The sequence below is a fragment of the Zingiber officinale genome, chromosome 9A (genome assembly GCF_018446385.1).
Source record: "Zingiber officinale cultivar Zhangliang chromosome 9A, Zo_v1.1, whole genome shotgun sequence".
NCBI lineage: Eukaryota > Viridiplantae > Streptophyta > Magnoliopsida > Zingiberales > Zingiberaceae > Zingiber > Zingiber officinale.
The window spans coordinates 13,327,015-13,348,267 of record NC_056002.1 but is presented as its reverse complement, the minus strand read 5'-3'; the positions used below and the strand labels follow the sequence as shown (position 1 = coordinate 13,348,267).

General features: G+C 40.4%; 3 protein-coding genes and 1 pseudogene across 8 annotated transcripts; 1 reads left to right on the top strand and 3 right to left on the bottom strand.

Moving 5' to 3' along the window:
• Positions 1-231: 231 nt before the first annotated feature.
• LOC122019685 (growth-regulating factor 4-like) lies at positions 232-5,543 on the bottom strand. Of its 6 annotated transcripts, XM_042577146.1 has the most exons (5): positions 4,771-5,279; positions 4,200-4,306; positions 3,309-3,967; positions 2,442-2,808; positions 232-1,008 (listed from the first exon to the last, which is right to left on the bottom strand). In XM_042577146.1, the coding sequence occupies exons 3-5, from the start codon at positions 3,493-3,495 to the stop codon at positions 492-494; spliced, it is 1,071 nt and encodes a 356-aa protein (XP_042433080.1). In that variant the 5' UTR covers positions 3,496-3,967; positions 4,200-4,306; positions 4,771-5,279; the 3' UTR covers positions 232-491. The 6 variants fall into 6 exon arrangements, with proteins under 6 accessions (XP_042433080.1, XP_042433078.1, XP_042433082.1 ...); XM_042577144.1 differs by adding an exon at positions 5,460-5,543 and having other exon boundaries at positions 3,309-4,929; XM_042577148.1 differs by having other exon boundaries at positions 232-467; positions 542-1,008; positions 3,309-5,279.
• An 11-nt stretch (positions 5,544-5,554) lies between these two features.
• On the bottom strand, positions 5,555-11,129 carry LOC122019686 (syntaxin-43-like). The gene is made up of 8 exons (XM_042577149.1): positions 10,821-11,129; positions 8,127-8,403; positions 7,742-7,831; positions 7,581-7,658; positions 7,274-7,351; positions 7,070-7,135; positions 6,906-6,986; positions 5,555-5,971 (listed from the first exon to the last, which is right to left on the bottom strand). Exons 1-8 carry the CDS (start codon positions 11,033-11,035, stop codon positions 5,864-5,866), a joined length of 993 nt encoding a protein of 330 aa, XP_042433083.1. The 5' UTR covers positions 11,036-11,129; the 3' UTR covers positions 5,555-5,863.
• A 2,464-nt stretch (positions 11,130-13,593) lies between these two features.
• On the bottom strand, positions 13,594-15,043 carry LOC122021157. The gene is made up of 3 exons (XM_042579239.1): positions 14,667-15,043; positions 14,406-14,576; positions 13,594-13,920 (listed from the first exon to the last, which is right to left on the bottom strand). Exons 1-3 carry the CDS (start codon positions 14,788-14,790, stop codon positions 13,799-13,801), a joined length of 417 nt encoding a protein of 138 aa, XP_042435173.1. The 5' UTR covers positions 14,791-15,043; the 3' UTR covers positions 13,594-13,798.
• A 1,183-nt stretch (positions 15,044-16,226) lies between these two features.
• LOC122020979 lies at positions 16,227-20,249 on the top strand (annotated as a pseudogene).
• Positions 20,250-21,253: the final 1,004 nt, after the last annotated feature.

Sequence of the window (21,253 nt, the reverse complement as noted above, 5' to 3'; positions counted from 1 at the left end):
AAAACTTTTGAGCATTGGCAAAAAGATTTTACCCATTTTTTTACCAAAATTGTCTTCGAATCTTTTTTTAAAAAACTATAATATTCAAGATGACAAAAAAAACTATGAATGAAAACTAATCACTTGATCAAAGGAAAATAAAGACGTATTTTGAAAGAAAATAACTTTAATTTTTTTTAATATTTGAGAAATAACTTTGATCACTGCATCGAAGTTATACAGTAAGAGCACTAGATTAATCCTGGCTTTGTTTTGAATCACAGGACACATCAGATTTACTGAGAGACAGATTAACAAGACAGCTAAAGAAATTTACTTCGGTTCATGAAAATAAGAAATGCAGATTACTGAAATGTTTTGATCCGCCATAGAAAACAAGGGCATGATGCTCCAATGGAGAACCTCACAAGGCAAGGACAGCCACTGAGCTCTTCTAGGTTACAACCTTTTCCTTCAGTTTCAGTCATCTGCGAGTTCGAGAGTCAGAAGTTTCAAATACCATGACAAGGATCACTGGTCACAATCTCAGGAATGGACTCACCATTAGGTGACCTGGAAGAGGTAGTAGAGAAATCCGAGGAGGAGGCCATGGGGAAGGACATCGAGAGTTGAGTCGTGGAGAAGGATGCCCGGTTGGATCTATCTTCTTCGATGTCAGACCAAGAGTCTCTTGCTTTGGGCCACTCGTCGAAGAACGGTCGGAGGAATTGGCTTTCGTGCTTTGCAGGCTCTGGTGAACCAAACTCGCTGCCCATGAAAGAGTGCTGCTGCTGTCTTGAGGTCGAACTACCTGTCACCTGACCAAGATCTTGAAGTGACTGAAGCTGAGGGTAGGAGCTCTGGAGAAGAGAAGGATCTCTAGCCTTTGACAGGGGAAATGAAGAAACTCGCGATGTCGTCAAGCACCAAGAACTGTCGACTGCATCCAGAACGAGACTCCTTGAATTTCCAGTAGTTTCTACGAAGAAAGTATGTTCATCCACCCCAGGTTTAACACCAGAGAAGTACCTGCAAGTTCCAGTCGACTGAATATTTACATATGCAAAGACAAATCCAATTTCACTGTCAAAGAGAACAAACTTTAACACTCAACCATCATTTGTGACATAAGGAGCATTGAGTTTTGTTGTGAGGATTCCTCTGTGGCATTGTTGTAATCCATAAATGTTTATCCCTAAAAACTCTTATATGAGTAAATAAACCCTTTCTCTTCATTTACTTCACAATGCACATGAAAAGCTGTTGGTGCAAATCAGATTATTTGTGTGAAAGTAATGACAATGCTAAATCAATTTCTCGAAGAAAAAAACATATAGATAGTTGTAATTGCACTGGCCAGAAATGAGTCATGCCTCCCTAAACACTAGTGGTTTTGCTAAGTTACTCTTGTATTTACTAACATGTTATCAGTAAGTAACATGTCTAACACCAAACCGAAAAGATGCTGAGAAAGAGTGAAATAAAACTACTTAGGGTTCGGTTTCCTCCATAGCATTTCTTTGGTGCATTGAAGGCTAATCTTCGCTACCTGCAGAACACTTCCGGTTTTCAGCACGAGAAAAAGGGAAAACAATGGGATGAAAGATGCCCTGTTCATTGAAACATCACTTTCCATGCAAATTTTCATAATTATCAAAGAAGTGAACAGACCCATGTTCTAAATTACAACCTGAAACGACACAGACCACAATTGTTTCTCGAGCATTAAAGACTCTGGGCTTCTCAAACATCTCTTGAGATAAACTATAAGTATACTACAGAAATAATCTACCAGAACAAATACCTCCTTGATCTCCAATGACACTGCACACTACTAAACTTAAGTTCATAAACCATAACATGAAAGCAGAATATTACACTGTAATACTACTTTGCTTATACCAACCTAGCCACGCATTGGTTTACCAACAAATAAGCACACATCAACCAATATAATTCTGCATGGCAAAACTTGATTAATCATCCAATCTTTGATAAATATGACAGTTTCATGCAAAATTCAGATGAACGTCCCTATCCAGGCAGTAGATCTGGTTCTTTTAATCCCGACCATTGCTTCACTTGTGAAGCGGTTGAGATCAATGAGAGCCGGATACATGTGGCAAAAGACGATTTGCTCGCTCCCCACCAACCTATCCCTAGGTCAACACAGAGGAGATAAATTACGGATGACTACTAGTCATTAGTGCAGGTGGCCAAGGCACGGAGCAAGACATGTTCGGACGCGCCGAGTTTCGGCCCTAAGTCCTCATGTGGCAACACCCCATGCCTCAACCACCGCACTGCCCTAAGAGAACAATGAGAGCAGGATACAGCAGCTGAATCAGGAGTCATTTCAATGTTTCTATATGACAATAATATGCATGTGGCTGGGGGGAAATCGTAATGATCAATAACATATCGAAGTATGCTGCCATTTCAATGAGAGAGATAAAAGGTACCTGGGAGCAAGAGGGCCAGTGTCCATGGACAGCTGAGTCGAGCTGGAGCCACCAAGGCACAGATTTTGCGCATTGACATGACTTGCAACAGAATGCTGGGGATTAATGCTCTGCAAGTTTCCCCCACCACTACCACCAGCACCGCTGCTGCTCGCAGGAGTGACAGATGCCGCAGATGACTGCAACTGAGAGGCAGATTGTGATTCCACAGGCTTTCTTGAACGGTTGCGGCCGCGATGCATGTGACGCTCACAATATTTGGAGTCGGGGTGGGCGTCCTTGGAGCAGCGCCACTTTTTCCCATCGGTCCGTCGGCACCGCCCTGGTTCAGGATCCAGCTTCTTCCCGTAGTAGGAACAGTAAGCTACTGGACTCAAAGAACAACCAACCAGTCATTCATTCGGTGAACAAGATTCAAAAGTTTATGAAAAGAAAGCTCCGCAAAAACGAATGCAGCATTTGGGATGAAAAGCAAACAAAACTCTCATCAAAGAAAATAAAGAGAAACTCTTATTGGCAACGGTTGCAGGACTCGTTGCAAACACAAAACTTGAATATTTGAAGGAAAAAATAGGGAAGAGAATGATATTAAAAGCGAAATCAACTAGTAAAGAAGATTAGTTAACCAAAAAGAAGGAAGAAAGGATACAAAGCCATTTCGTCAATAGCGTTGAGAATAGAAGCCAGAAATAACCAAAACAAAGTTTCAAAACTGTAAATCCGCCTTAAAGATCGCATTTTTTTTTTAAAAAAAACTTAGCCAGCTAAAATCGCACAGATCAAGCCGGAACGAAGAGCAAAGCGATTTTAATCTCTGAGAAAATGATTTAAACTGAACCATAAAGGGCGAAGAAGGGAAAGGCTTACGCGCAGGATGGTGCCAGTATCGACCAGGTAGAGCTTCGAAGCTCCTCCGGATGGGAATCAAGAGCTCCGGCGGCACAGGCACTCCAGCCGTCAGATACTTGTAGATCAACGCCTGGTGCTCCAGCTCCTGCCACTGCGCCGCCGTGAAGGGCGGCCGCACGCCGAACCCCGCCGCCGAGGTGTTCATCGGAAAACCCGAAAGGCCGAGAGGGAAAACAGAAGGCGTCCGCAGCAGAAAAAGGAGCCGCCTTTGAGCTCACTCATGGCGGCAGCTGGCAGACGCGCTCGGGCCCCTCGCCGGCGAAGCAGAAACGCACAGTTCCTTCATTTTTTCTGTCAATAAGGAAGCGGAATGGGGCGGTGTCGGTAGACTGATAAACAAAAGAGGGATTTTTAAAGAGGAGAAGGAGAGAGAGAGGGTGCGTGAGTGATTTGTTACGGGTTCAATCAATGGTGGAGAAGAGATAGAGATGGTATTCGGATGGGAGAGAGCCGGTGGGTCTGTCTTCCTATCTGAAACTTTGGGTTTCTCAGCGTGTGTTGGGAAGGGAGACAGTATCTGTTTCTGACCAGGACAGCGAACTATTTACAATAGGGTAAAGTTTTTTACTTTTGCTGCCTGCAACGTTTCAATCCTCAACAAATGGCAAACATTTGATCTGCTTCAGCAGCATCAACATGAGATTAGATTATGAACTTTAACATATTGGTAAAGCTTCATTTCGCCTTAAGAATTTATCATAATATCTGACACTTTCAAAGTTCAAACTCTGTCAGTATTTAGCAAGCATGGTTTTTGTCATCTTTTGTTTCTCAAAAAGGTAACTAAGTGTTATTAAATCCAATAACAAAGTCAAAAGTTGTAATCTCTCTGCTAATCATGAACCATACCTTTTCATGAGAAATCATGCCTCTTCCATAGAACTTTACAAGGTCTTAGCTGGCTTGCAAATAGGTTCAATGATTATAGGCATCAAAACTCTGAAGGCTTCTTCTCTCTTGCATTTCACAAAGAAAAAAGAAAGAGCATCAAGTATATGTTGAATAATTGTTCAGGGAACACCCAAAACATTAACAGGAAGTAGAGCATGTGGTATCGTGGTGTGTGAAATATTGCAAAGTGCATTCCACAAGAATGTAGTATTCCTTGGTTCACAGAGAAGCAATGATGGACAAGGAGTGAAAGAGCAATTATTATTTTCTTTTTGAGCACAGCCAGACCAAGAGATTGTGTATGGGAAGTCCATAGGCAATACTGATGAACCCTAAAGTTCAAACCAAGTGGGTGCCAACTTTGTCTCTAAGTAGTTGGACAACCCTTGCCTTGCCTTGCCTTGCCTTGCCTTGCTATGGAATTTCGCTTCTTTTTTTTTTAAACTTGAGTGGTAGTATGGTGGACTGGCATATTTTCTTGTGTGTGGCATGGTAACTACCTTTTTGCTTGCAAGCATCTGCTACTTACAAGGTTGTGTCTGAGGAGAGGAAGAAGCTCACTCCATTGATGGCTTTAGAGGGTGGGATCAATGGCTGCAATAAGGGCAATCATCCACAAGCCATGACTTGCTCATCACTCCAGTGAGATGTCAAGGGGCCCCAGTCCATTCTTTCTGTGCTGCTTTGCCTAAAAACAAGACACCAAAATCTAGGGCGGAAAGGAAAGCAAGATGAAATGACAAAAAGAACAAATGTTCGGTTTGGAAAACAAGAAACAGCCATAGATCTAGTCGAATAACAGTCGTTGCGAAAATGAATACTTATAATGCCAAAAAAAAAAAAAGCCTCTACAGCCTGGATCAATGGGACAAGGGGGACCATCTTCATCTTGTCGGTGGTTAAGGAGCTGACAATGAGAGATGGGGGTAATAGGAGCAAGATAACCCCAAGAATGTGGTCCAATGAGTTATTTCTTGAAAATAACCAGCTGAAACTTGCTATGGAGGAACATATCAGGTCAATAAATCAACACAGTGATGATAGTGCCACACCAGTCTCCAAGCAAAACTTTACCGATGTCCTAGTTTGGTGAAAAGAGTGAGTGAAAATAGTACAAACTCCAAAAAAGAATGCCATGTTGATTACTAACCCAACGTTTTACAAGCAGTCGATGAAAGTTACATGCCTAGATCTTTATTACCAGGATAGATCATATACCTGTGAAGAACCAGTGGAGACAAACTGAGAACCGTGTTCCAGCTTTTGTGAAATATCTATTTTGGAAATGAGCTCAATAACTAGTTTGGTCTGAATGTCCCCAAGAAAAAAATATTGTGAATTGGAAACATTGTTTGAATGATCTTTACAGAGCCTTCATTTACAACAACTCAAAAAAGTAGCACCGACCTGAAACTTCTCACCATATATTATCCGAGGAGATATCTCTAGGATAACTATGTTCTCAAATTTGGACTAATCCTGCACCCAGCATGAATAATTCACTTCATGATATGTTCTCGCTACACAAACCAGTTGAATGGAATACACTTTTGACATCTGTTGAAACCGGTGCTGAATATTCACAAGAAACGCTGACTGGACTCCGTCTCAGTTACAGTGAATCAGAAGAATATGGTTTTCAGGATCAAGAGAACAAGCATGATGAGGCACAATATAATAAGCACAGTGGCACACATGACCATTCCACCTTTTTTCTGCGTTCTCTCAGCCTGCAGAAATGCACCAACCATCAACAAAATAACAAGCATGCACGACAACAACCAAACCTGAAATACCAGTTCAATAACATGAAATACATAGGACATAATACCATTTCAACAGATGTAAAAAATATAGTTTAGAACAAAGATGTAGAAGCTGATTTCAGATTGCAAGTATCCTTCACTAAGCATGCACGAGAGAGTTCAAGCATCAACTATCATCTCTAACAACAACAACAACCAAACCTTATCCCACTAGGTGGGGTCGGTTATACGGATCCTTTTATACCATTGAGCTCTATTTCCTACTATATCATATCAACTATCATCTCTAGTGTTGCAAAAAAAAAATATGAACTCAAGAGCATATGCAGGAAGATTTATCTATCGACTGGGGAAAAAATGTAGATTATTATCCTTTTTATTTACTAAAACAGATTAAATGTTGGTCATACATATAAAGTTCACTGAAATTTCTTTCTGTCCATATCCATTATCATAGACATAGTTTATTATCTTTTGTTGGAAATAAGCAGTATTTAAAGATAATATTGTGCACTTTAATGCTATTATTTTATTTCCAAGACATGTGACTGTTTGTAAAAGAAAAAGAAAAGAAGGATCACAAGAGCTAGGCAGCTGATAAAAGACCTGTAAACTGTAACATAGGGTCAAAATTTAAGATGGTGAAAATGAGCAGAACAGTGAGAAATGACGCAACAGCCAACATCACAATTTGGCTCTTGGTCATCAAACAATTTTATTTAAGGCATGAACCAAGATTTATCTCATATTTGCAAATAACTAGAAAAAGAGGTAATTTTTGTGACCAACATCAATGACTCTAAAAGACCAACATCAACGACTCATCTTTTAGACAGTTTAAGCAAAGGCAAAGGAGAGACAAAGTGAAAGTCAAAACAAAAACAAACAGAGAGAGAACCTTCTCTAACTGTTTAAAGCCCTCTTCCACTGAACTTGCAACATTCTGTACATTATAATCAATCCGGTCAACTATGGTTCCCTGTTGATATCACATCTATCAGAAAGTGGCCACATTGTATCCAAATAAAATCCAGGTCATTTGGTATCAGCAGAAAAGATTACCTGATCTATCACAAGGACCGAGAGATCTTTCATGATCTGAGCAAGTTCATTCACTGATTCTACAACCTGTAACAAGAATTACCTATAATAGTAAGTCATAAAAACATTTACATGATACTGATACACACCACCACTGAACTTTGTAATGTCATTCAAGATTGATTTTATGGACCCAGGCAATCCAAATATTCCAAATTATGTCACCTGTACAATCTCCCTTTCCCTCTCTCTTGTGAATGCCTCACTTTTCTTCAGTGTAGATATTCGAACATCACTAAAACCCTGAAGAAATAAAGGTTCAAAAGCAAAGAAAAATGGGTCAACACAGAAATTAAGGTGTTAACATGTGAACTGAAAATGCACCGTGCTCAGTCACAGAGGGATAAAATTTTGTACACTTGAGACTATAAATCATTAAGAAATGTGAACTAATAGCTGTCCTTAGTTGGCCATTAGACATTCATTTCATACCGAAACCCTGAACTTAGTGCAAAATAAACAAAAGAATTACCACATCATCAAAATCATCTTCTTCTAACTTGTGTCTAATTCCATTGCGATTCATCTCCAAATCAACACCATCTTGTCCCTAAAGGCATCATAGAGAAAACGACTTTATAAACACATAAAAACCAATTGATACAAAGAGACACAAAATTAAGATCCACAAACCTCCTGTTGCTGCCGAAGATGTTTTAAATAAGATGACTGTTTCTTTCTAAACTCCATTGAGAGGTTTTGGAGGTCAGTTGCAAGAGAACGCTGAGTAGAAGCATACAAAAGTCACAAACCGGTGGAAAGTTTATAAAACCACATGTAAAAAATGCTTAACAGTTGCCACTGAAGTGTTTCAACAATTAAACAATTCTGATTTGTGATCTCTAAGAAACCATTTGCATGGTTTCTTAATCAACTGAAGGTGATCATACTAAAAAATTAACTTCATAATATAAAATTTTGAATACAAAATCACATACAGATGTATTTAGGAAAAAAATAAATAAGGAAATAATTATCAATAATCAAGAAAAGAAATAACTGGAAAACTATACCAGACCTGAACATTTTTCCGAACATTTGAATCTTCAGAAGGATCACCTGAGGAAAGTTTTTGTAGTCTCTTCTCAGATTTCTTCAACAAATCTGTTATTTCATGACTTAGGAGTTCAATGGCATGTTGATCCTCCTTCCCATCTCCAAAAGAAGGCATCAAAGCTTTTGCATGGGCCTTGGCTAACTCTGCCATTTTTGTCCGAGCACGCTGCATATTTGCAGCTATTTCTTCAGAACAATCCACCCAAGCTGGAGGTAAACCAATCATAGCTGCACCTGTACTGCAATAAGCTAATTGCATGTTTAATTGGTTTCTAGTATTTTGAATATCTGTATAAATTTTGAGCATTATTGTGAATATCATCACAAGGATTCCAGCTTTTAAACTTTAATAAGTTAACTAAAAAGAAGAAATGAATAGGAATGAAAAGGAACAAAAACACAACAGTTCTTGACTAAATCAGAAAGTAGAGATTCTCATGCAGTGAAAAAGCACAAATGATAAATCACCAAGAGAATGCTTAACAATATTACATTCCTGAAGGATATGTAAGGCTGAAGTAAAATTTCTAGGTGTAAAGAAGTTCAGAACTTCAATTATCTCAGAGTTACCCCCACATGCATTTTGAAGCTCTGCTTGCAACATTATGCGGCAGAAAAGACCAAACAGTGGTCTCCTAAAAGCCTAAAACCCACAAACTTGAACCATCAAATTTTATGTAAATAATTTTAACAATTTATATATATTAGAGTTCACCAGACAACTTGATGATTCAGATGAAAGACATTGTAACCATGCATGAGAAATGTAGGTTATTCTGTTCAGTATGGAAACAGGATGTTTTTACTCTTTTGACTTGAGATAAGGAATAAGGATGGGTGGGTACACTCCATCAACAATCATATTTAAATAAATCAGTCATCTTCACTGCATGCTAATAAATAGTCATCTGAATAAAAGGAAATTATACACGCTTGATTGTATCATCTCAATATAATCTAGTGGTGGGACCAGGATTTGTCTATGTCATCTTAATATTCCAATATCCATTAAGTTTTCTGTATAAGATGTTCTTTAACCATCAATACTTAACCCAGAAAACATGATTGGTCAAACCACTATCCCAAATTTTTTAGTTTCAGCTTATGAGAACATGAGGATTGTGTAAGACTCCCAAAGTCACTCTCCATTTTCAGCCATCAAATTTGTTCATTTAGTTAAACTATTCCTAGATATTTTTTCTTTGTGTTATAAAATTCACATTTGATTTTTTTTTTGTCAACTCTAGGTCAACTTAAGAGCATTTCTTTTACATTAAGCTACTCAAAATTTCATAAAGGATTATTTTAAAAGAATAAATAATGCACTACTAAACATGTTGTTAGATTTCAAGCAAGGTAATGCAACTCATTGAAAAATTGGAAAATAGAGAAACATCTCTACTCAAAATAAATATATTTTTTAAAAATGTTTGTCAAGTTCTATCCAACTCTAAATTCTCATATTAAACATCACTATTATAGAATCTTTTGAAGACATAGATCCATACATACTACATAGATTTAAACCAGAGTGCAAGAGACAACTTTGAACCTATCCATATATTCTCTTTCATCTTTCCATCTATTGGGGCTACACCTAATTATAAGATAATAACATATTTATTATTTCAGTAACCTTACATATCTATCTCATCTTTGATAAACTAAATCATCTTTATATGCTATTACTCAGGCCAGTAAGCATAGTTGATGGTACCATAGTCCTATAAAATTCTTCTTTAGCTTAAGGATCATATGTTGATTTCAAGAAATTTAAAAAGCTCTTCTCTATTTTAATCGTGCATCCTTTATCCTATTAAAGTTATTTCCATAATGAACCTGTTGTTCCTTCTAAGTTCCATAAATTGAGATAGGCTAAAGAAATAACTATACATATTTCTAAAGATTTCACTATGCAGCCATTAGAAAATTTTAAGTAGTGTGCCAAATTAAATTTAGAAACTTTAATGCTCATAAATCCATTTTCATCTTCTGGAACAATCAAATAGGACATGTAAAAGCTAACAGATTAGTTATCTTTCGTAAATGCTAACTCCCAACAAGCTATCTATAATACCACCTTGATCATTGTGAGTATAAGAAACTAATACTTTGAGAGGTAACAATAGACACCCAATCTCTATCATGTTGCCGTTTTACTTTTGTTATGATCTCAACTAATCCACAATCAACCCTCCCACTCCTACACACACATGCCCCTCCCCCCGCACACCCCCATTTCTGGATAAAAAAGAAATAAGGTGAAGCAACACACAATTCGGCCAACCTTTCACATCAGAAGCTCTTTAATCCTTTCAGATCCATTTCTTCCATGTGCTCCAACTATCACTTAATCCACTCCAGTGTGACAGAAAATTAACTTCATACCATCGCTTTTAGAATGATAAGATAATCAATTTTGATAACCTAAATGACTAAGTGCCAGACCATACACACATTCTATCTCCAACCTAGCCACAGTTACCCAATCTTCTGAACACAAGGCGATGACACAAACAAAATGATAGGTGACTAATTAGACAATTTCAAAAGTAACTACTGGATCTATGTGATCCGAAAGACTCTATACGATAGAGGGAAACAGTAATCGGAGACGCAAAGCGAAGGAATCAAATAAGAAAGAGCGAGATCCGACCTGTAACCGCTAGGGTCTTCGGTGCTAAGAGGAGCGTAGGATCGATCCGGGCGGAGAAGCGAGGCGCTGACTAGCTCGATAACGGGCCCGCCGCCTCCGCCGACGTAGGAGGAAGAGGTCGACGGGCCGGAGAGCGACGTGAGGGAAGGGGTTCGGACGTTGCGGAGGGCGTCGCGGTACTTCCGGTAGATCGGCGTCCGGTTCCTGGTCGCCATGTCCAGCACACGAGGAAGAAGAGAAGGGCGAAACGAAGACGCGGTGGTTGGAACCGAGACGCAGCAGCAGAGAAGAAAACTGGAAGAATTGACGCAGCCGTTTTTAAACGCTTTCATGGCCCACGAAATATAGGCCTAGAAATATCAGCCCAAGTAATTTTTAAAATAGCCCTCAGAATTTTATTAAATATCCTCCAAAGTTTGTTAATGGCAAAACACCTCTAGTATTTTCATTTTACATTTTTACTGCCCAAAAGTTTCTATTAATAGTCAAAATACTTATTTTACTCTCCTAATAGCAAATTTCAGGGGTAAAATTACGACGAATGATAGTTGAAATACTGAATAATTTCATTTTTCATATTTTTTTTCCTCTAATTTTACAATCTATTAATGGAGCCTGTTATTTTGTGATTAGTTAAACATGGATGATTATATTTCACTTCAATATAAGATCATCCACATTAGTATTAATGCGTGAAGCTTTAATACCAATGTGGATGGTTTTAGCAGTACTATAGTATTAGTATGTTCAATTTCTTGAATGCGTAAATGGTTACTGATTCGGTGGTAAGAACAGGAGATCCTCGTTGGCGGGAGGTCAACGACACGTGGAGGTCAACCTCGAGGTCGTGCCGAGCGGAGTGGCGGGCCGACCGAACATCCGATCGACCGGACATCCGGCCAGGGGTCTCCTGGATCGGACGAAAGACAGCCCGACCAGGGGTCTCCCGGACCGGACGAAAGACAACCCGACCAGGGGTTGGATTTCCGATGCTCAGGTAAAGGAGTCTATGGGCCGGGCGGACAGGCCGCTCGGCCGAGCCGCAGGACAATAAGGCGCAATTCTATTCGAGCACATGAGCAGGGCTTCCCCGCCCGGGCCGAGGTATACGCAGTCCCGGAGGCCATGAGCGCCGAGCGGCTGGTCCGCTCGACCCGGGAGCATGTAAGAGTGCTAGGAGACAAAAAGGACAACTGGTAACTTCATCTTCGAGACACCTGTTGCCGACAAACAGCAGGGTCGCCGCCCGGAACGGATAGAGTATCGTACGGTGGAAGTTTCCACCGTCACATCCGGGATATGCTCGGACGATTGCGGAATAATGTCAGACATGCTTTTCTGACACAACCCTACTGAGGTATGTTTGGGGAAGCGTGCACGCATCGAGAAGCGTGCTCGCGCCTCCCCGGGGTCATATATAAAGACCCCCAGACTTCGACGGAGGTATGTTATTTTGATCACTGTAGCCTCTTCTTCTTCATTGCCTGACTTGAGCGTCGGAAGGTCGTCGCCGGGAAACCCCTCCCAGCTCGGCTTCTTTGCAGGTTCGTCGGAGATCTATATCACCAGTGGAAGACAGTGGAGAGTGTCACATCCCCAGTGTCCATCGACTCAGCGCTCGGACAGGATCAGCTACTGATTAAAATAAATAAATAAATATATATTGGCTTGGTTATGCACCACCATTGTTAAGCATGCAAGTGTTAAGCTCTTCTATACCTTTCACAGAGTGTTGAGGATCAAGTATGAGAATGGGTAATCAAATCCTCCAATCACTGCACAAAAATAAAGAACAAGGAAGAACGAACAAGTTTTTTTTTTTTTTTTTACCGATAACATATGCCACTTTGGTAACAACTCCAATGAGTCTTACTAATTAGTGGTAAAAGGTGAATATATTCACCCCCAGTGTCTTTGTCAATCCGTCCCAAGGTCAACACGGAGGAGGTAAATCACGGGCGGCTACTAGCCTTTGGAATGATGATTACCACATAAGGGAGGCATTTACCTCCGTTTTGCCAAGATTCGAATCCCAAACCTTATTGATGGCAACACCTCATGTGCTAGTCACTAGACCCATCCGAGGAGACTCAAATGAGTCTTACTAGCTGAGTAGATAAGAGGTGTAAATGAGTTAAGCCGTTCGCGATCTATTGAGATATCGTCTCAAAAAAATGTTTGTTTGAGTTCGTTCAACTAAGTTAACGAGCCGAACTTAAGCTTGATTTCGAGCTCGAAAACATTATCGAGTCAAGCTCAAGCTTAACAGTATTTGGTTTGTGAAGTCGTGAACATGTTCGTTTAGTTGCTCATGAACGTGTTTATTAAGAGGCTCGCGAACATATTCATTATGAGACTCATTTATCTTTTATATATATTATAGTTAATTATCTTAAACGAGTTCAAACTAAGTTCCTTAAATTTTTAAACAAGTTTTTTTCGAGTCGAGCTCGAGTCGAATTCGAACTATTTAATTTTATTTCGAGCCAAGCTCGAGCTTAAGAACTAAAGCTCAAATCAAACTTGAGCCGAGCTCGAGATTAGGGATAACGAACCGAGTCCGAACTCAAGCCTTTTAGTGTGCAGTTCAACTCGGCTCATTTACCGTCCTAAGTAGATAGCATCCTTGTAGAATCAGTTGTTGTAATCGAAATGAAGTGCTTAACATTATTGAACAGAAAACGTGTTAATCGATGTCTTTTTCATCTTTTTCTGTTTAAGTAGGAAGTTGGATACTCTCTTCGTTTTGTTATCATCTGATAATCTCTTTTCTGGAGTTCAAGCTTCAATAGATTGATAATACATGAAAGAGTCAAGAGATTCAGTTGACTGTTCTCTTTTACAGAAAGCACATTGGATGGCAATGAAAAATAAGGGCTGTAAACAGTCAATAAAAGCTAAAAGGATGCAGTGCAGAAACAGGGAAACCACAGACAATGTGACATGTTTGTCCATCGAACTGAGGTACAAAAACTGTTTTACTTGTTGAAGCAGTAGTCAGCACATTTGTGGTATGGATTTAATGCATTTGCACACTTGGGGTTGATGATCTCCATTTCTACTTTCTCTGCCTTCTTGTCCTCCTTCCTCTCAGTAATAACTAAATCAGTGTTTGTTTCATATGAGAAGTACGAAAACAGAATTAGACAAAGCATGACAAGAAAAAACCAAACAAGATGAAGCATGAACATGAAAATGAATGTTCAGTTTCAGTTTGCAATCTTCAGAAAATACCAGCAAACCACATTGAAAGTAAGAAAGGAGAAAGTAAATTGTTTGCGAAGAGCAATTTTCTGAAGATTGGTGGTATGGATTAGATTCATTTCTGCAATTAGGAGCGAGATTTCTTCATGCTTCGCTCCTTGTTGAAAGGAAGAAACTAAGAGGAGAACAATGCTGCAGTTTCATAAGCAAAATAAACGAGGAATAATAGCTTGGGAAAAACGATGCTGCGTCTCCATTATCAGAATTTGACAAAATTTTGAAGTTCAACTGTGAGATTCTCAGATGCAAACCGAAAAAAATCCGGCCTTTTCTTCAAGAATCAGTTCTATCGGAAAGGAGGGACAGGAGAAAGCAGCAGACCTGCTCGATTCTCTTCCCTCTGTTCTTTCTCCCTAGAGGTTCTTGTCCAGCAGTAGTCAGAACAGTGATGGTATGGATTGGAGGCGTTTCGGCAGGAAGGATCTACGTTCCTGTGCGAAGCAACTAGCACTCGATTCTCCTCATGTGGTTCCCCAATTTGAGCTGCGCAGACTGCGGAAACCAACCTTTACGATCAAAACCTACAACAACAACGAAAAAGAAGAAAAACTGAATCAAAAGAGGGATAGGACGAAAGAAAACCTAATAAGGGCAGAATGCTTCGGGGCTTCGGTCCTGGAGCTCGTTTCTTGCAATACTCCGAGCAGGCGTGGAAGGGATTCGAAGCATTGGCACAGTCTGAGTTCGCTCTCCAGTCCCCCTCCATCCCGGATCAGGAATTTCAGAACTCCAGCAAGGGAAACCCAGCGCGCCTGGTCTCGATCACACCGATGAACTCGTAAACTTTCTTCCACTGGCATTTCGAACAAGGAAGAGGGGGGAGGATATAAAGGATCAAATGGAGGAAGAAACAAGAAGAAGAAGCAAAGAAGCAGAGGACGAGATGCATGCGGCCATGGCGGCCGGCGTTCGAGCTTCTTTCAGGTGGGTCCCATTACATTCTCCAATGACGCTTAGAGGACACAACTGGGAAATTTATTTGAGTGCGAAATCACGATCCAGTTAAATATTAAGCGTATCTAAGACGGACCGACGGATGTCCATTTCGGCTAATCAAACAATTACCATTTATATCAGTTCCCATAAATTTAGATTCTTATTCCTTGATCTGATAAATACAGATTTAGTAGACTTTTAAATGAAAAGGATATAACATTATATTTTTCTTTTAAATGAAAAATAATTTAACATTCAATTTATATTGATCCGGAGGTAAGAACAAGGATCCCCCTCTGAGGAAGGTCAACGCCACGTGAAAGTCAAAGGGTCAAACGGTCGACCGGGGAAGGGAAGACTGGTCGGCCGAATGGGGTCTCAGCAGAATTAAAAACGGCCCAACGGGGAGTCGGGTCTCCGACGCTCACGGGAACAAGGTCGCGGGGCCGATCGGATTACCCGCTCAGCCGAAGACATAGAATAGCGACACTGCGAACAGTCCACAGAGCACATGACCGGGAATCTCCCGAGCGGACCAGCACATACAACCGCCCGAGCGTGAAGGAATATGCCGACCGGCCGGACGCTAGCATGGGGTAAGAAGAGACAAAGGACAAGGGAACATCTTCTGACAGCGAGTATGTCCGATGATCAAGCCATACGCAGGATCTTATGGCAGAGAGCGCCGCTGTCCCATCAGAGATGTGCTCGGACTGTAGCAGTATGGTGTCAGGTAAGCTCTTCTGACAAGCCCATGCTGAGGTATGGGCTGAGGACACGTACTCGCCTCGGTATGTGTGTGTGAGCCTCTCCGCAGCTCTATATAAATGACCTCACACTTCACCGGAGGTACGTATTCTCCGATATTGAGAGTCACTTCTTTGTTGTCCACTTGCCTGGCTTGAGCATCGGAGGGTCGTCGCCGGGAACCCCTTCCCGGCACGACTTCCTTGCAGGTTCGTCGGAGGTCCGTACGATCGGTCAAAGATCTACGTCAGCAATTCGGAGAGCGTCACGTGCTCAGCATCCGTTGATTCAGCGTTCAGACATGATTATATATAAAACACCTTGTAATCACGGCCATAAAAAAATAGATTAATTGGATTAATTGAATAAGTTAACTAGATTTACTCTATTAGAAATAATCTAAACTTGAGCCCAAAGCGATTTAAGGAGGCAGCGCCATGGCGATGAGGTTGTGGGGGATCCATACGGATCGATGTGCGCCAATAGGCGTGTGCCAAATATTTGCGCCAACCAATGGCTTCCCTCCGATATCTCCACCTCCGCCTTGCTTCCCTACTCGCTCTCCTTCACAAATAACCACGGAGAGAGGAAGGGAGAGAAGCTGACTGGCAGGGGAAAACAAGGAAAAAAATTGAAAATTGATCGAAATCTGAAGCAGTTCGTCCACACCACACGGCCACCACCTTCTGGTGCGCACACGCCTTGGTCGATTCTCTTCTCTCGGTTTTGCCTTCAGTTTTGCTTGGTTTTTGTGTCCATCCATGCGCCTTTTTAGTTTCTGGATTGCAGTCGGCGATTTGAGTATAACGAAAGCTACTTCCTGGTGTTCTTGCGACGTGTTCTTCTCTTGGGTATTTTCTTTTTGTGGGAACTGCAAAGAACGAATTTTGGGGCTAGAGAGTGGATCGTTGAGGTGCTGGAAATAGACTCCCTTTTGCAATATTGCATTTTGTGCACAGTAGATAGGGTAAAAAAAAGGTTTTTGTGTAGTTTGACTCTTCTCAGTGGGGAATCCTTCTCATCCAGTATAGCCCGCCCACGGCAAGATATATGCAAGTAAATCACGGGATGCATTTTGCCCCGGTGCAGGTGTAGCTTGAGTGTTCATCCATGTACAGTAGGTTGAATGTTCATTACGATTATTTTCTAGGCAGGTATCTGTTATGTCCATTAATGTGCATCTCTAATCTATGATTCTAATCGGCACCTGTTAGATTTTTATGTCTCTCTATGCTAGGGTTTCATCGTATGAACTTTGTCTTCGTAAGATTTGATTTAATCACCATTATCGCAGAGCTTAAATTTATAATTCACACGAATTAAGAGCTCGAATTTCTGGTACAGATGAGAGTGATATGTCTAACATAGTTGCATCTAAGTTCTTGATAACCCACCTGTCTCATAATTGTTGCAACTTTGCAGTCAATTTCTCTTATATCATCATTTTAAGTCCATGATAAAAGATTTAGAGTTGAATTTCTTGGCACTGCAACTCATATGAGATGTTTTTGATCTAGTAAGAATGATACTTTGCAGGCATTTTGAGCTGGGTGATGGCAACAGCAGCAATTATTGGACTAAGCACAGGAAAGAGGCTTTTGACTTGTTCATTTTGTTCAACTGACCTTGTAGAGAAGTTATTTCCTGCTGCAGATCACAATATGCTACCATTTTTTGTTCCCTCCACAAAGTGTATCATAGTTTCACAGAAATCTTCCCATTTCGGGGTGAATGTTCCACCAACCAGATACATACAGTCAATCAAGGCACTGAAAGAGCATGTCAATACTTGGGCTCCTTCAACTAGTGTTACTTGGTCTGAGAGGCCTGACCTTGAATCTTCTCTTGAGGTCCTCATTTTGCTGCAGAAATCTATGTTGGAGAAGCAATTGGAACTTCCTTTCATGGATACAACTTCTGCTTCTGTTCATAGGAATTCTCATATACCTGCCATTACTCACTCAGGGATATCTGCTCGCAAAAGGAGATTAACTTGTAGAAGGAAATGTTTTGCTCGTAACAATGACATGGAACCTGCAAGCGTGAAATCATTTCACTTTCGTGTTAGTCCTGAGTTACTTAAGTCTGATTTGAGTGGTTATCTGCGGGGTTTTGTTAGTGAGAACTTGCTGACACATGCTGAAGTGGTTAATCTGTCAAAAAAAATAAAAGCTGGTATGCGTTTAGAGGAACAGAGAAAAAAGTGAGTAACTTCTCTCATCAGAATCCTTGTTTGACAATGAATCTATGTCCTTTTGCTATAGATCAAACAACACGAACCGACTGAAGCATTATTGTTTAGTGCAATCGAAAATGTGCTCCAGTCCATTTGCAGTAGAAGTCACAACTTCTGCAACATGTTAAGCTTCAATGTGAATCTTGTGTTTATACATGTACAGTTTGTAGCCAATTCTTTAGATGAAAACAACACATTTTTGTTACTTATTCATGTGTTCTTGAAGTAAATGCCTTTACATTTACAATCATGATATATCTACTAGATGAGTTCATTCTTTATTCTTCTAGTTGTTGCTTGTGGAGTATAACTGAGTTATTCATGTTTGCAGGTTGAAAACAAAATTGGGAGTTGAACCAACTGACAAACAATTGGCTCTTCACTTAGGATATCACTATTTGAATTGCGGAAAAGGATATTTGAATCTTCTCTGGCACGAGAAAAGCTTGCAATGAGCAATGTTCGCCTAGTTATGTCAATTGCTCAGAAGTATGACAACATGGGGATAGCAATGGCTGACCTTGCCTAGGTGAGTCTTTCATTATAGAATTTTTCGCATCGCTTAGTCTTAAACTATACTCACATAGACGTGTTAATACAATTGCTTCTTCCTTAGGCTGGCTTGATTAGCTTACTTCGTGGGATAGAAAAGTTTGATTCTTCTAAAGGCTTCAAAATCTCTACTTAAGTATATTGGTGGATACGACAGGTATGCTAGATAGCTCGATAGGAAACTTCTTATATCTTTGTTATAATCTTCGTACAATGAGGAATTGTTGAACACCAATTTATTCTTCAGTCTTTTATTAAAGCTGTATTTTTTTCTAGGGTGTCACAAGAGCACCGTTTAAGAACTCCAGGACACTATAAGATTACCTGTTCATTTGCACGAGCGATTAACATCGATTAAGCACGCGAAAGTTAGGCTGGAAGAGAACGGAATTGCACCATCTATTGATGTAAGTTGAATGTATATCCCACTCGATGGTTTTCAATTGCGATTGCAATTTTCTTGGGATATTTTGCAGTTAACCATACTTAAAGTGACCTCTTTTCTTAATCCATCTTGTCTGCTTGATGATCTCGACTTTAGAACAATTACCTTCTATCAGTTTAACCAGTAACTCAATCTTATCTTTCTCTTACATTTAATCGGTAGCTCAATGTTGGTTAACTCCTAATCCTTGTTCAGAAACTCGCCGAATCCCTGAATATGTCACAGAAGAAAGTGAGGAACGCCACAAAGGTATGAACTCACTTTTGTGGGACACTTTTGTTCCCATATTTACTTGACTCGTAGCTTGATAGTAATTCAGAAGAAGCTATCTTTAAGTTGTTCAAACTGCAGACTGTGATCAAAGTTCTCTCCCTTGATAGAGAAGTCTTTCCCTCCGTGAATGGCATCCCTGGAGAGACGCGACTCTCCACAGTGTAACTCCACATTCATTGGCTTGAATTCTTAACCTTTATCGTACGCCCTAACATTGTTCTCTCCTCCAGTATATTGCAGATCCAAAACTCGATAATAACCCCTGGCATGGCTTCGAGGAATGGTCCCTCAAGGTACGTTTTACCAGTTTATGATTATCTCGGTTCATCCCACAATTCTGATGGCACATAAATTTCTTCAGGATGAAGTCGATAAGCTTTTGAATGCAACACTGAGCTAGAGGGAGAGGGACATCATAAGATTGTACCACAGTATTGACAGTGAATGCCATACATGGGAGGAAATCGGCAAACAGTAAGTAGAAAAGTTTTTCTGAAGTTTTGCATTCAATCTGAAGCTTTACATTCATGAAGCCTACTAAGAGCTGTTTCTCTTCTTCGTCAGGTTTGGCTTGTCGAGGGAGCGCGTTAGGCAAGTAGGGCTTGTGTCCATGGAGAAACTGAAGCATGTAGCGAGAAGGAGGAGATTGGAGGCGATGCTGATGAACCATTGAAGAGGAAATTGTGCTCTGTGAGTAGGCATTTGAGGAAAGAAAAGGAAATTATATTTATTTAGGTTGGATTTTCACTGAGATTAGTTATACTCTACAAATTATATGAATGTAACAGAGTTAGAAGTTGTCTTTTGAGTTGGGAATGAAATGTCGTTTACCTGGAGAGGTCCTGCGAGCTTTTCCAGAGATTGAAGCAAGCTTTCTGTTATTTTAAGGAGACAGTGTAAATTTTTATTAAATATTTGGAGTGAAATGTAACATTCTCTCAATGGTTAAGACATATCGAAGGTTGACGTGATTTTACATCTACCGTCCGATTCAAAATCAATGGATCAGAGGCCGAAGAGAACCGAGCAGTATCAAGCGCGTGTTATGCGCCACGTGTCTGACAGGTGTCGCCTCCGCTTGCTGCAGAAGACACGTGCGAACTCCTTCCACACCTGAACGGCGTCCCTTTCTCACCGCCCTTTTTCTCTACAAGAACGAACGGCGGAGCGAAGTGAGAGCTACAGCAACGTCAATGGGCGTCTCCAGATTTGGATTCTGGTTGGCGTTGGTTGGAGTCCCAGCGGGAACGGAGGCGGACGCCGAAGATGCGTTAGGCGAGGCAAAGAGCCCGAGCTCACCGATGGAGAAGTAGATTCAACAGCTAAGATTGAGAATCTCCTCCTTAGGTTAGGACTATACCTATTTATCTTCAGTCGTTCTCTCGAGCTTTTAAATTCTATTTAGGATGGATCTGGAGCATCACTGCATCAGGTTTCCAGGAATCTCCTAATGCAGATTGCTTGATGTTTAATTGTTGTACTGGAAGTGTTGCTCCATATACCATCATCCCATATGATAATTGGTCTCCATTTGTCTGGTATTCGATTACAACTCCAGCATGTGATATCATAACTACTTTGGTTATCCCAATAATGTTAAACATAGTATTGCATCTCTGTATTTGTATTTCTCCTCGATCATTCCCTTTCTTTGTTCCTGGTCAAGCTTGACTTCATATTCATGATTTGAAGACCCATCTTTTCGCATCTAAGATGACTTATAAGGTCTACATTTTTGTCTTGTTGAATACAGAATTCAGTGTATCCGAGCAATCAAATGAACTGAAAAGAAAGGATGAGGTCATCTAGCGACTCGAAAATATTGTTGAGGAGTCAACAACCATTGATTCACTGCAGAGAGAGATGAAATCACTTCAAGTAATGTAGTCATAGAATAATGATGGATAGAGTTCATAATGATTCTTTTAATATATTTTCAAATTATATTTAAAAGAGGAGCTATTCATGCTCAGAGAACGC

Bases quoted from the DNA above. Each gene is read 5' to 3' on its own strand.
- LOC122021157 (XM_042579239.1), bottom strand. From the start codon at position 14,790: ATGGAGGGGGACTGGAGAGCGAACTCAGACTGTGCCAATGCTTCGAAT. The intron at 14,577-14,666 runs GTTTTCTTTCGT...TGGTTTCCGCAG, and splicing joins AAGCATTCTGCCCTTATTAG to TCTGCGCAGCTCAAATTGGG. The intron at 13,921-14,405 runs GTCTGCTGCTTT...ACACTGATTTAG, and splicing joins GAGGGAAGAGAATCGAGCAG to TTATTACTGAGAGGAAGGAG.
- LOC122019686 (XM_042577149.1), bottom strand. From the start codon at position 11,035: ATGGCGACCAGGAACCGGACGCCGATCTACCGGAAGTACCGCGACGCC. The intron at 7,832-8,126 runs GTCTGGTATAGT...GCTTCTACTCAG, and splicing joins ATGTTCGGAAAAATGTTCAG to CGTTCTCTTGCAACTGACCT. The intron at 7,659-7,741 runs GTTTGTGGATCT...TGATGCCTTTAG, and splicing joins ATCTTCGGCAGCAACAGGAG to GGACAAGATGGTGTTGATTT.
- LOC122019685 (XM_042577144.1), bottom strand. From the start codon at position 3,495: ATGAACACCTCGGCGGCGGGGTTCGGCGTGCGGCCGCCCTTCACGGCG. The intron at 2,809-3,308 runs GTAAGCCTTTCC...CTTTGAGTCCAG, and splicing joins ATACTGGCACCATCCTGCGC to TAGCTTACTGTTCCTACTAC. The intron at 1,009-2,441 runs GTACCTTTTATC...TGGAACTTGCAG, and splicing joins ACTGGCCCTCTTGCTCCCAG to GTACTTCTCTGGTGTTAAAC.